This window comes from Sebastes umbrosus, chromosome 14 (assembly GCF_015220745.1).
Source record: "Sebastes umbrosus isolate fSebUmb1 chromosome 14, fSebUmb1.pri, whole genome shotgun sequence".
In the NCBI taxonomy this organism is placed as follows: Eukaryota; Metazoa; Chordata; class Actinopteri; order Perciformes; family Sebastidae; genus Sebastes; species Sebastes umbrosus.
Window position 1 is genome coordinate 27223405 of NC_051282.1, and position 12349 is coordinate 27235753.

General features: G+C 38.9%; 1 protein-coding gene across 1 annotated transcript in view; it reads left to right on the forward strand.

Annotated features, from left to right (window-relative positions):
• The window catches only part of LOC119501714 (adenylate cyclase type 9-like), a 44920-nt gene extending 35464 nt beyond the window's left edge, over positions 1 to 9456 (forward strand). The window contains exons 5-10 of the mRNA XM_037792286.1: positions 644 to 746; positions 1350 to 1558; positions 4066 to 4225; positions 4520 to 4662; positions 4815 to 4838; positions 6663 to 9456. Coding sequence (XP_037648214.1) covers positions 644 to 746; positions 1350 to 1558; positions 4066 to 4225; positions 4520 to 4662; positions 4815 to 4838; positions 6663 to 7980 — 1957 coding nt within the window. The 3' untranslated portion in view covers positions 7981 to 9456. The remainder of the gene's footprint in view (positions 1 to 643; positions 747 to 1349; positions 1559 to 4065; positions 4226 to 4519; positions 4663 to 4814; positions 4839 to 6662) is intronic.
• Positions 9457 to 12349: the final 2893 nt, after the last annotated feature.

The following is a 12349-nucleotide window of genomic DNA, read 5'->3' on the forward strand; positions in this document are numbered from 1 at the left end:
GAAGCAGTTATATTCATCTATGCTCTCGCGTTTGGTGAATCTGACCTAACCAAAGTAGCACAATAACACAAACAAACTAACCGATCAAGGCAACGGTAGACCAGCAACCCCTTTGTTCAGCCAGGTATAATTAAAGGTTTTTTCAATGGAGTCTGGTTGCTTTGGTGAGACCATAGATGGGTACAACGGCTTCAGTTCGCTGTCAAAACATAGACTGTATAGCTGTCTCACGGCAAGGCAAAAATATTCTATATATAGCGTACAGTTAAACTGAAATTATTTTTTGGAGTTGAACCTTTCTTTTAGGTGGCTAAAATATGTTTTACTGCCGGCCCCGTCCAAAGCAGTACATTGATTTGCTCCCGTGCGTTAACTCCTGTCTGCTTCTCCAAACTGGGGGTGTGCCGACCGTCATGTACTGTAGGTAATACACTGACTATGGATAAGAACCTCACACAACCCCACTTCAAAACACCCAATTATTCCTTTAAACAAATCTGTAGTATTTAAACATAATGTACAGTTGATCAGGAAGTCAATTATTAATGTCACTTTTCCAACCAATTTTAAACTAGTTGATTGTAACATATAATATCCCAACTGAACATAACGTCTACTGACTTTTCCTCTGTGCCTGTGACAGCCTCATGAAGGACTATTTCTACAGACCTCCCATAAACAAGCTGAGCCTCACCTTCCTGGAGAGTAGCCTGGAGTCTGCTTACCGGATAAGCTACCAGGAGGAGGTGTGTGTGTGAGCTGTTTTTGTGCATGACATAATGTTGCCTGCGTGTTTAATGAGTGTAAATATGTTTCTTTGTGACTTTATCCATGAATGCTATGAGCTTCATGTAGTTGTCTGACTGCAAGTTTTACAACTGTCAGTAGTAAAACCAGTCTGATTCCCGTCATCCCACCTCTGCCTCACCTCACCTCCACCTGTGGGCATCCACCTGTGTTGGTGTTTTGTCTGGGAAGCCTGTTAGCACTGCGTTATTGTTACCAGTCCGGTCAAGACTGCGGCAAAGAGAAATCACTGCAGGACCTTAAAAGTAGTTTTGTATTAGTTTGTGATGTCCTCTGCTGGCATAAGCTCGGAAGTGCACCTTCGCTCTCGTGGCTGCAACTGTTGCTACGCCGTGTAGTCTAGACTCTGAGTCACTGACTTGGGAATAGATTTCAGTAGAGACTTACTGGAATTATTGTTGATTGTTGGATAATTAAGTTCTAAGATTTTTCATTAATGCCTTACTCTCATTTTAGAACTCAACCCCCCACTATTTTTAATAACTACTTACTTGTATATGTCTTTTATTTCTGCTATGCTTTTGTCTCTCTTTCCCTCCCAGGTGGAGACCCAAGCACCGGTGCAGACTTTCGCCAGTCCAACGTTCAGTTCTTTCCTGGACATGCTGCTGTGCTGCTTGGTGTTTCTGGCTCTCTCATTGGCCTGTTTCCTTCGACCGCTCGTCTCCCAGCAGAGTTTGTCCACACCAGCACTCATTCTGACTGCAGGAGCCACCCTGTTGGAGGCTGTGGCTCTGCTTGTTGCTATACGGTGAGATACTGAATATAGAGTATGGGTCTTAAGCCCATTAGCTGGATTCAGCCTGCGAGACAATGCCATAAGACCTCCACATGTTTAGAATTTATTGTTACACACTCTTACCCCTCCTGAAGATGTTATAGCCATTAATAGATACCTCTGTATTCTGGATGGTAACATCGAAATGGGTCTCAGACACAGCCAAAATGTGGATGGTGTTATTCTGAGTGAGAAAGATCAGTTCATGTACCTTATTTCTGATACTGCAGATATTCAGATGAGCCATCATAAGGTCCCTTATAGGAGATGTTAACATGCTGAAATTCATGATTTGAAATATGTCCTTACATTTTTTTCGTTTTTTATAAAATGTGGTGGCATTCAGCAGTTTAAAATAAATCACAGAAAATAATATGGAATGAGAACGTTTGTTAGTCATTGTCCGTGTGGTTATCGCCAAGATGTTAGATGCAGTAGAGATACATGCATGTAGAATACATGGAATAATCTTACATCAATGATAGTCCCAGCAGCAGGTCATTTATTCATCAAACCTGTCCAGTTCATTGAGGAGAACTTTCGCTGCCTCTGGTGTCGATCCATTCAACTTAATGAATACTTTGCAATTTGCGGTCCACGCCGCCTTGACCTTGTTTTGTTTTCTTAATATGCGTGCTCGTCTGGCGATGTCCGCGTTCTTCTCGGTGAGGTGTTCATTTTAGTCTCCTTTAATTTCCTTCTTTGACCTTGCAAATATTTTTTTTCCTGTTTGAATTTGTTAGTATTTTAATGTAGAGTAATAATTTCATTTAAAGACAAAATCCTAACTTACAAATTGGCTCTTTACTCCACATTTGACATTTAGCAAGCTGCTCCTCATTGTGCAACCTGTCAACATTAACACCTCAGCTCTGACAAACTGCACCAAGATGTCCATTACTTCATCTAAAAGAACTGAGAGGATGAGAATCTGTCTGGTTTTAGAACTGACAGGGTGTTGTTTGCACATCGGCTATCTGGATTACCTTAACTTGCTTGAAGTCATCAGACAACTGCGATTGGAAAGTATTTTTTTATGTGAAAGGAAGGACTATTTTGTTTTTTTTGTCATGCACTGGTCAATTTTAAGATTTTGGGTTATTTTGCTTCCATAACATGTCTTCTTTCAGACTACTGGAAAGAAAACATCCAAAATACACATTTAGGTGTTTATTTTACTACAATTTACTATTTGCGTCTGTAGATTTCTCCTAAATTCATCCAAAGTTATCATCAGATAATGCCTCATTTGCATATTTAAACATTAAACTTCAGAAAACTTGTAAAACAAAAAATAACTCTCTTAATATATAGTATCTGTTAGTTAAACATTTTACCCTATTCACCTGTAGTGTCTTCAAAATGTAAGGAATTTTACAATATATATCTTTAAAGGCCGTTTTCTCAAAATTATTGTTTTTCTCAGACCAGAAATCTCCACTTAAGCAGCACTTACATCCACCAAACTTTCCAATTTCATCCCTATTTATATTCTGAACGTTTCTACAGAGGGGTTTATTCACATATCATTCATAGCCTGATTTCTAGAACATTTTATTCTAAAAATGGCTGTTGACAGTATTTTCTGATTTGTGGAGCGATAAAAATATGTCAAAAAATTAAACAAGCATATTGAACCTGACTTTATCCAGTGTTCTGCAAATGTATGCAAATTAGCACATATTTAATAAGATAATGCATCATTTGCATATTTAAACATAACATTTTCAGAAAACTTGTAATACAAAAAATGATCTTCTTAATGTAAATAATCAACTGGGGAATGGTGATATTTATTAGTTAAACAGTTCACCCTATTCACCTGTAGTGTCTCCCCTTAATACTCACATCCAGTTCATTTGAAATGTGTTATTTCAAATATGTTATATGAAAATATATAGAAGTACTTAAGAATGTGGTTATTTGTTTTTGCTCTTTTTTTTGCATATATATTATGTATGTTTTGTAAAATAGCGGTATCTTGTAATCCCATGTCGACCAGATGTTTGGCATGACACAGAAATAAAAAATAAACTATTAGGACTATTAGTTTCCATGATAATCATGTGGCCATATAGAGTGGGCGGTGTGCTGCTCTGCTGTAAGTATAATTAAAACGTCTTCCGACAGTTGGAAAGCAGAGAGAGAAAGATGGACAAGAGGAGACACGGGAGAGAAAATGTTGGCATTGATACTTGAATTGAAACTCAGGCAGGGTGTATTAGAAATAAGGGTCCAGACTTATTTTTCACATAAATACATTTGTATTATTTTGATATACCCACTGGGAATGAATAGATCTTGTTTACTGACCCTTGTACTGAGAAGCTTTGTGACAATCATGTCTAGAATGAGTTCATTATTCAGGTTGGGGTCAAACGGGACTCTCAAATGAAATGATAAACACTTCATTCATAATATTTCTAATGTATTATAATAATCTCTATATCAATCTCAGTTTCCTGTTTTTCCCTCTCCAGTATGGCCTTCTACCTGGACAGCGTGCTACACTGTACTCGGGTGCTGATGAGTGCGATTTCAGGCTGGATAGCGCGTCACTTTATAGGAGCCGTCCTGGTGTCCCTGCCCACCGTGGCCGTCTTCTCCCATGTCGCCTGTGATATGCATCTCTCCATCCAGGTGGATCTGAAGTTTCTATTTTTAGAAATGGATCACGAGTGTGTTGAAAACTATTATTGTTATTTGATTGCTGTCTTCATGGCAGATTTATTCTCTCTCATTCAAATTGATCAGTGAAGCAGCAGCTCACCTGTAGGGCTGCAATGCTCGTAAAATGTCCATATCTGACCTTACTTATATTCAACATATGTCTTTCAGTTGTACAATATGTTAATATTGCTTACTGTCAGTGGAATGTATGTGCTAATCTTATGGACTCTTTTGACTAATGACTGTGCACCATATTCTCCCCAGTTCACCATGTTCATCTGCTGTGCCGTCTTCATAGCGATCATTCAGTACTGTAACTTCTGCCAGCTCAGCTACTGGATGCGCTCAGTTCTGGCGACTCTGGTGGGACTAACTCTGCTTGCCTTGCTCTTCAGCTCCCCCTGCAGGTATGACACACTGAAGAGACAATGAAGGGAAGTAGCAGATAGGAAAAATATGATATTGTGTGTTCAGTAATAGTGTATAGATAATGTGACGATAGTGCTGGATTTCTACATGCAATTGATGCATTAATTAGTGCTATTTATGTTTCTTCCAGTGTTGCCAAGAGTCTGTTTTTCTGGTAAGTACAATGATTATTGTTAACTTTGTAAAAGACGGTTTACTTCTTTTTGGTGGACAGTTTCTTTTTTATCTTTGTTTTTTGTTGAGTTTTTTTTTTCATAAAACAAAGCCGGTTTAAGGGGTGTAGTTCAACATCACATATACGTTGGGTACAAGAATGAAAAGCGTTAAGGGTTGACTCGGTCAAAACAGTATATGGCTGGACCGTGTACGGTCAGTCTGTGAATTTGTGGCTCAATTGTAACACAAATAGTCAGTGGTCATGTCTGTAATGTTATATCCAGTAATTCTTTCTTAATGTACTGCAGTAGCACATCACAACATTGTACAGCTACGTATAAAAAAAATTACAAGAAATGTTATAAATGAAGTTGCAAGAACAGTTTTTTCCACTTATATCTTAATGTTTGATTGAAAGACAACTTATAATAAAGCAAATGATATTCAGTAATAGTAAATGGCATAATATTTATTATTCAGTCAGTGTATTATACATTTTATACAAGGTGAAAAGGTATGAGCATGACATACAGTATGCAAGGTTGAAAGTATTTCAGTTTTTTATTAAAGGATGTGCATCACACCACTTAAAAGGTATCTCTGCTGGCGCATACGCCGGATGCCACACTCAAATCAATCGTGTAAAGCGACGTGCACGCCTACCCCGACCACATGGCTGATACAAACACAACAGGGTCTTTGGGTATATTTTGATTACAGTCTTAGCCCTTAATAGCGGAGTACAATACATTATGATATTACAACTGAATGAGCGAATACCATACCAGATATATACACAACAGAGCAGTCAGCAGGTGATTGCTGATATATTTCTCTGTGGCATCATTATCTCGTCAACGATTAATGACACAATAAACCTTGATTGCGCTGACAGATCCATGCTTTATTATTTAAAATGTTTTCCCCTCCATTTAAGAGGCAAGCTCCTCCCTCGCCGCTCATCATCACTTCTCTTGTGCCCCGGCTGTAGGTCCCAGCGTGCCCAGACGTTTGCGTTTATAGGGCGGGCTTTGCAAATGTATCCATGCAAAGTTTCAAGGAGAAAATTTACTTTTCCATATAGTAGATTTCCTGTCCTGTGGATTTTGGATTATTGCAGAAAATAAGCTCTGTGGCAAACTAACGTTTATGATACTTGCACGTTTTGTTCAGCAAGATAATCTTCACAAATGAACACCGCTTTTATGTTTTTTGAAGCGTAAATGCAATAACCAGAAGTAAAGGCTAACGTTAAGCTATAAACAAACTACACCACGGTCGCATGAACCCGAGTATACACAACGAGGCTGTAAATGAGTCGGCGTGATGACGTTTAGTAGTCTCATTTAGCCTTTTTTAAGACACATAAAAGCTTCAAAATTCATGATTGGGATATTTACTGACGTATTTTGTATCGTAGAACAAAACGTTAAAATGTCTTCAGCTTGTGTTAACCACAGACCTTATTTCAGGCATCTAACTAAAAACCCATTGACTTCCAGACGAGGGAACCGGAAGTGTTAAAATGCTAAAATGCTAACTCATATCTGGGTTTTAGGACTCATTCCTGCACCACTTCCTCTTTAACCTCTTTAACCATCCATTTCATAATTATGACTTTTTTACTTTCTTTTTGGTAGACAGCTGCTGGTTCTTGTGTGTTGCCTGCATGATTCAGAGTTGAAATTTTGGTCTTGAGGTGCAAGTAACTTCTGCTAAAAGCCTCTGTAGTTGTGGTGATTACTTACAGTGATAGAAGCTGCAAATTCTTCACTACTTTTTACTATTTTCTCACATTTCTCTCTCTCTGTCTCTCCACCAGGTCGGATGTCCAGAGCCACAACAGCAGCAGCAACAACGGCTCCATCTTCATGTCTGACAGCCCAGCAGACCCAAACCCACAGGACCTGCTGGGCCCCGAGGCCTGCGTGGCCTTCTTCCTGGTCCTTCTCCTGATCTGGTTCCTTAACCGCGAATTTGAGGTCAGTCACCGCCTGCATTATCACGGCAACGTGGAGGCGGATCAACACCGCATCAAGATCCAGAACATGAGGGACCAGGCTGACTGGCTGCTCCGCAACATCATCCCCATCCACGTGGCGGAGCAGCTGAAGGTCACCCAGAGCTACTCCAAGAACCACGACAACGTGGGGGTGATATTCGCCAGCATCGTCAACTTCAGCGAGTTTTACGAGGAAAGCTACGAGGGAGGCAAGGAGTGCTATCGCGTCCTCAACGAGCTGATCGGAGACTTTGACGAGCTGCTGCGGAAGCCCGCCTTCTCGAATATGGAAAAGATCAAGACCATCGGCGCCACGTACATGGCGGCGGCGGGTCTCAACGCGCAGCAGTGTGCGGACGCGGCGCATCCTCACGCCCACCTCCGCGCCCTTTTCGAGTTCGCGCTCGAAATGATGCGCGTGGTGGACGACTTCAACAAGAACATGCTGGGCTTCGGCTTCAAGCTCCGCATCGGGTTCAATCACGGGCCTCTGACGGCGGGGGTGATCGGCACCACGAAGCTCCTCTACGACATCTGGGGCGACACGGTCAACATCGCCAGTCGCATGGACACTACGGGTGTGGAGTGTCGCGTCCAGGTCAGCGAGGAGAGCTACTGCGTGCTCAACGGCATGGATTATGAGTTTGATTACCGCGGCACAGTCAACGTCAAAGGCAAAGGTCAGATGAAGACCTTCCTTTACCCGAAGAGCAGCGACAGCGGCCCCGTGCCTCAGTACCAGCTCTCAGTCTCACCAGAGATCCGGGCACAGGTGGACGGGAGCATCGGGCGCTCGCCCACCGACGAAATCGCCAGCATGGTGCCCGCAACCGGCATAACTGCAAGCAGTACCAACACTTTGGTACCCAGCACCAGCACTGGTTCCTCCACCACCACAGGGCTCAGCCATGAGAAGCAGGCGGACAGCCGCGAAAGACGTCCCTCTACAGAGACCAAGAGATCTACGTCTCACCTAGAAGCACCGCCGCCGCCTTCTGCAAATAACAAACTCATCATCTCATCCTCTGTCCAGCAAAACGCACCCCAAAGTACCACAACAATGTCCCAGAAAGACGTCAAGAAAGACAAATGCGATGATGATCATGACAGTAATGTTGGGGAGTTAACCAGACTTTAAGCTACTTTTATCGTAAATCCTCGACCCTTTAAGCTCTAGTTCCTGCCGGTTTGTAGAATACATTTAGTCCTCAGAATCAGAGAGAACGAAACACGGGCTTCCTCTCTTGTCGCTGGACCACAAAGTGAGTATCAGGCAGGAACACACAGAGGAAACGGGAAGATGCGATGGCTGACTCTGAACCTCCTCATGCCTGCTACAGATCCCATCGTCTCCCATCAACTTACTTGATTATATCTGTACACCTTTAATCTGAATCGTTTCTTTCATACGTCTTTTTAAGTGCCTTTAGAGTAGAATAATGTGTAGACTAAGCCTTTTTGAGTAAGGGAAGAATAACATAAAGGGAAAAACTGTAAATAAGCAAACCTTTTTGTGTTTTGCTTTTGTTACAGCTTTACTTTGTAGGCTATACTTTGCTATAATATATATGCCTTTTTTTTATCAACGAAGAGCTCACCTTATGAGAAGTGCTACAACGTGAGGAGAATCACAATGCGTGGCAAGCGAAAGGGAAATAAGACCCAAGATATGTATTAGTAAAATCTGCACTAGAACGCAACAGAGGTTCTTCTTGAGGACTCTTCAATGAAAGGCACAGCAGAGACTAATCAATACGGGCTAAGGGCAGACGGGGCCGCGTGTCGTACGAGTGTATTTGCATGCATACGGTGTGTTTGTGAGTGTGTGTAATGAGATCGTGCAGGGTTTAATGAGGAGAGGTCCCTCTGAGTTACTCGACTGACTTGGTGAAACTGATGACAAACAGTTTAGGAACGCAGTCGCAAAAAATAAAAACAAAAGTTGCTGATGTGGCAGCTTTTTCTCCGGCCTCGGTTAAGATCTTTGTACTGCCTCAGCACTGAGGCACGATGGTCGACATTTAATCAGCATGCTTGCAACAACGGCAATCGTAGACAAGGTTAAACTAGTGTTCGTGCTCTTAAGGGAACCCAAGCTGTGTTAAGTGTTGGTGAGTGTTTCAATGGATCCTACGAGGCACTGCTGTAACCTGTAGAGTGTCTTGACTGTAGATTGATTAGAGAAAACAACTGCCTACTGTATAGGTCTCGCTGTATGGGTTACACTGTGTGTTAGCTGATAGGGCTTTTTAAGACATGGATAATCAAAGTGGAATGTCGCAAATCAAAACTAAATGTTTTTTATTGTATTTATTGTAACACAAAACTTGAACCGTTCATGTGAAGCTCCCCTCTCGAATCTCTGTGATTTGAAAGACATTACTAGACGGAGACGGCTGGTTGCGTTAGCTGCATGAAACTTAATGTAATAGCACTGTAAATGCAAAAGGCAGTGCAACAATATTTGGTATTATAGGTGTTTTTACTCTTTTTCTTTTTGACTTCATTGATTTCATGCTATAAATCCCATGATAACCTTTCAGCATATTGTAATTCAAGTGTTCTGAGAGAAAACTAGACTTCTGCAACTCCTCATGGCTCTGTTTTCAGGCTTTAAAAAATCTATTGGCTGTGCTCCGGCTGGTGGGCGGTGCTTGGTATTTCCTCAACTGTTCTCAACACTGGTCACAAACTGTCTCATTTTACTAAACAGTACACTACAAGATGTTTCTGAAAACATTTGAGGAGAGAAATAGGCATTACAGTAACAGAATATTGATTCATATTTGATCAACGCTGACTAGTTTGACCGTTTGATCAGAGATTGCGAGTGATTGACAGCTGCTCAGAGAAGGCAGGCTCCAGCTCGGCTCTGATTGGTTGTTTTCCTCCGGTCTGTGAAATCTTGCAGATGCCATAAGGAGCACCGGAGGAAACAGAGGCACATGATTTTTTTCAGATTACCTGCACTACTGTCAGGATATAGTGACAGTTTTATAAAAATAACTTTTTTTAATGATATTTGCTCCATTTCTACCCACTGCAGCTTTAAACTGTACATCTCTGTCGCTGTTTCTTAGCAAAAAGGATTGTGTGCTCAAAGGCAAAAAAAACAACCCATTTTACCATGAAATCCACTTCAGTGTCTTATTTTTAATGTTTCAATATCCGCAATATTGTTAAATTACCATTTCATAATTAGTACTTTTTTAATAATAATGCAAACAATACCAATATTGCAGAAAAAAAGGAACAAATTTACCTTTTTTTTATTTTATTGTCAAATAATTTTTAAAATGTTTTTCCAACTGCCACATTTAACATTATCCTAAAAGTTCAATATGTTTCCTATATGTGTGAAGATAGGGTAGCTTGTGCCTTTTAGCTTTAAACTGGATTTTCCTTATCTTTTTTTCTGCTCTTAGTTGCTTTCATCGCCTAAAACAATGAATATTTCTCCACAGGAAAATGTTCACTGTTTAATGCTTAATTTTGATGAGGTATTCTAAGATCATGACGTTTGAGCAGTGCCTTTTCTAAACATACCAAACATATTTATGTTTATTTATTTATTTTGCACAAATTAAGACTGCACAAACATAACAAAAAAAAATAATATACAGTGCAGGAAGAGGCAAAAAACAACAACATTGGGCTTATTTGAAGCCTCCACTTAAATAGTGTTTCACAATGTTAGAGAGAACACAAGATTACTATTCAGAAATAATACTACATAATAGTGATGGCAAACAATTAGAACCATATATATATATTTATATATATATATATATATAAATATAAATATATATATATATATATATATATTTATATATATATATATATATATAAATATATATATATATATATATTTATATATATATATATATATATAAATATATATATATATTTATATATATATACTGTATATTTATATATATATATTTATATAAATATATATATATATATATTTATATATATATATATATAATAACAACAATAACAATAAATATATCAAAAAGACAGGAAATACGTGCTTATATTCAACATTATTATTCATTTTTTGTACTGTATCTGTTGCTCGGATGGAGTTGTGTTGATTTAAATGCAATAATAATTACTTTTAAAAGGGAAAAATAACCGTCTTTACGCTTATGAGCACACAACCCTTGTACCAGCCCAACATTTGTGTTTGTTATACTACAATAAAGGGACGCTTTGAATAATTATTGCTATTATTATCCATGGTCAAGCGCTTAATAGAGGTCATGATACTTGAGTGTCAGGTAAAACGTATAAGCTACATTTTCCTGTTTTTTCCTCCTTTTATACGCTCTTTTGAATTATGTGTTTTTTATGAACTCTTAAACATGTTTTTTCTGTATTAGTAGTGTATTTGGGACAAATAGGAACAATAAGATAGGGGCGTCAACTCTAGTTTTGATTGCCACTTGTTTTTTTTCTATTGTTTCACAACATCAAATGTTGATTTGGTTTGATTGATGGAGATTTGAGTGACATTCTGACCCAGCAGAATGGCTCACTGTGAGATTTTTGATGCCAAAGAGTGTTTATTACCACCTCTCTTGGACTTTCTTTGTATTATCTTCTCCTTAATTTGCGGGTTTGTGTCATTGCACGTTCAAGAAAAGGTCATTTCTATATTCACTGTTGAAACACATTTGCACAAGGCGCTCACTTTTTATGTACAGTATGCCTTTGTATTGTATAGTATCGGAGCATTTTCTATTATTTATATAAGCGCATGTACTAGAGTATTAACTAGTCTAAAGAAACTGGGTCATTTTAACAATGTTGGAATAATACTTGTGTGTTCCGTTTGCCTGCATGTGTGTAAAAACAAGAGTGTTTGTAAAACTGTGTGTGTGTTTCGGAAGAGATGCTCTAATCTTATCATCTCAAAAAGTATGACATGCTAGGGCTTCAATCAATACAGATTTTCTTTCTTTTTCTTAATGTAAACTGGCCAAATAGGTAGGCAGTGTTTCCTGCTACAGAAAAGTTTTAATGAATTGTTGCTTTCTTTGGATATGTTTTTGTATATAGCACGCTAATAGGTATGCAAGTGAAGGTTATAATTGAATAAAGTCAGTTGCTGGGAAATGTTGTCCGGTTGAATTTATAGCCTGGTTCTGTATTTTTTACCTGTGGTGCATTGTAACATGTTCTCAAGTAGCCAACAACTTTGAGGTACTTCACTTGAGTAATTCTGTTTTATGTTGTTTTATACTGTATGTATTTTACACTATACCACTCCATTGCCTTACAGTGTTACTTTAATTAAGATTTTACATACAAAACATCAGAAACATTTATAATATATGAAACATTGTTATAGATTAAATTACCCAACAAAATATAAAGTAGGTTAAATTAACTCCATTACAAAACAAGCTACAACATTAAATGATGTTAACATGTTAATGAATCAGTAACGATAATCCAATAATATATGTAAAATAGCAGGTTATGCTACATAATGAGTACTT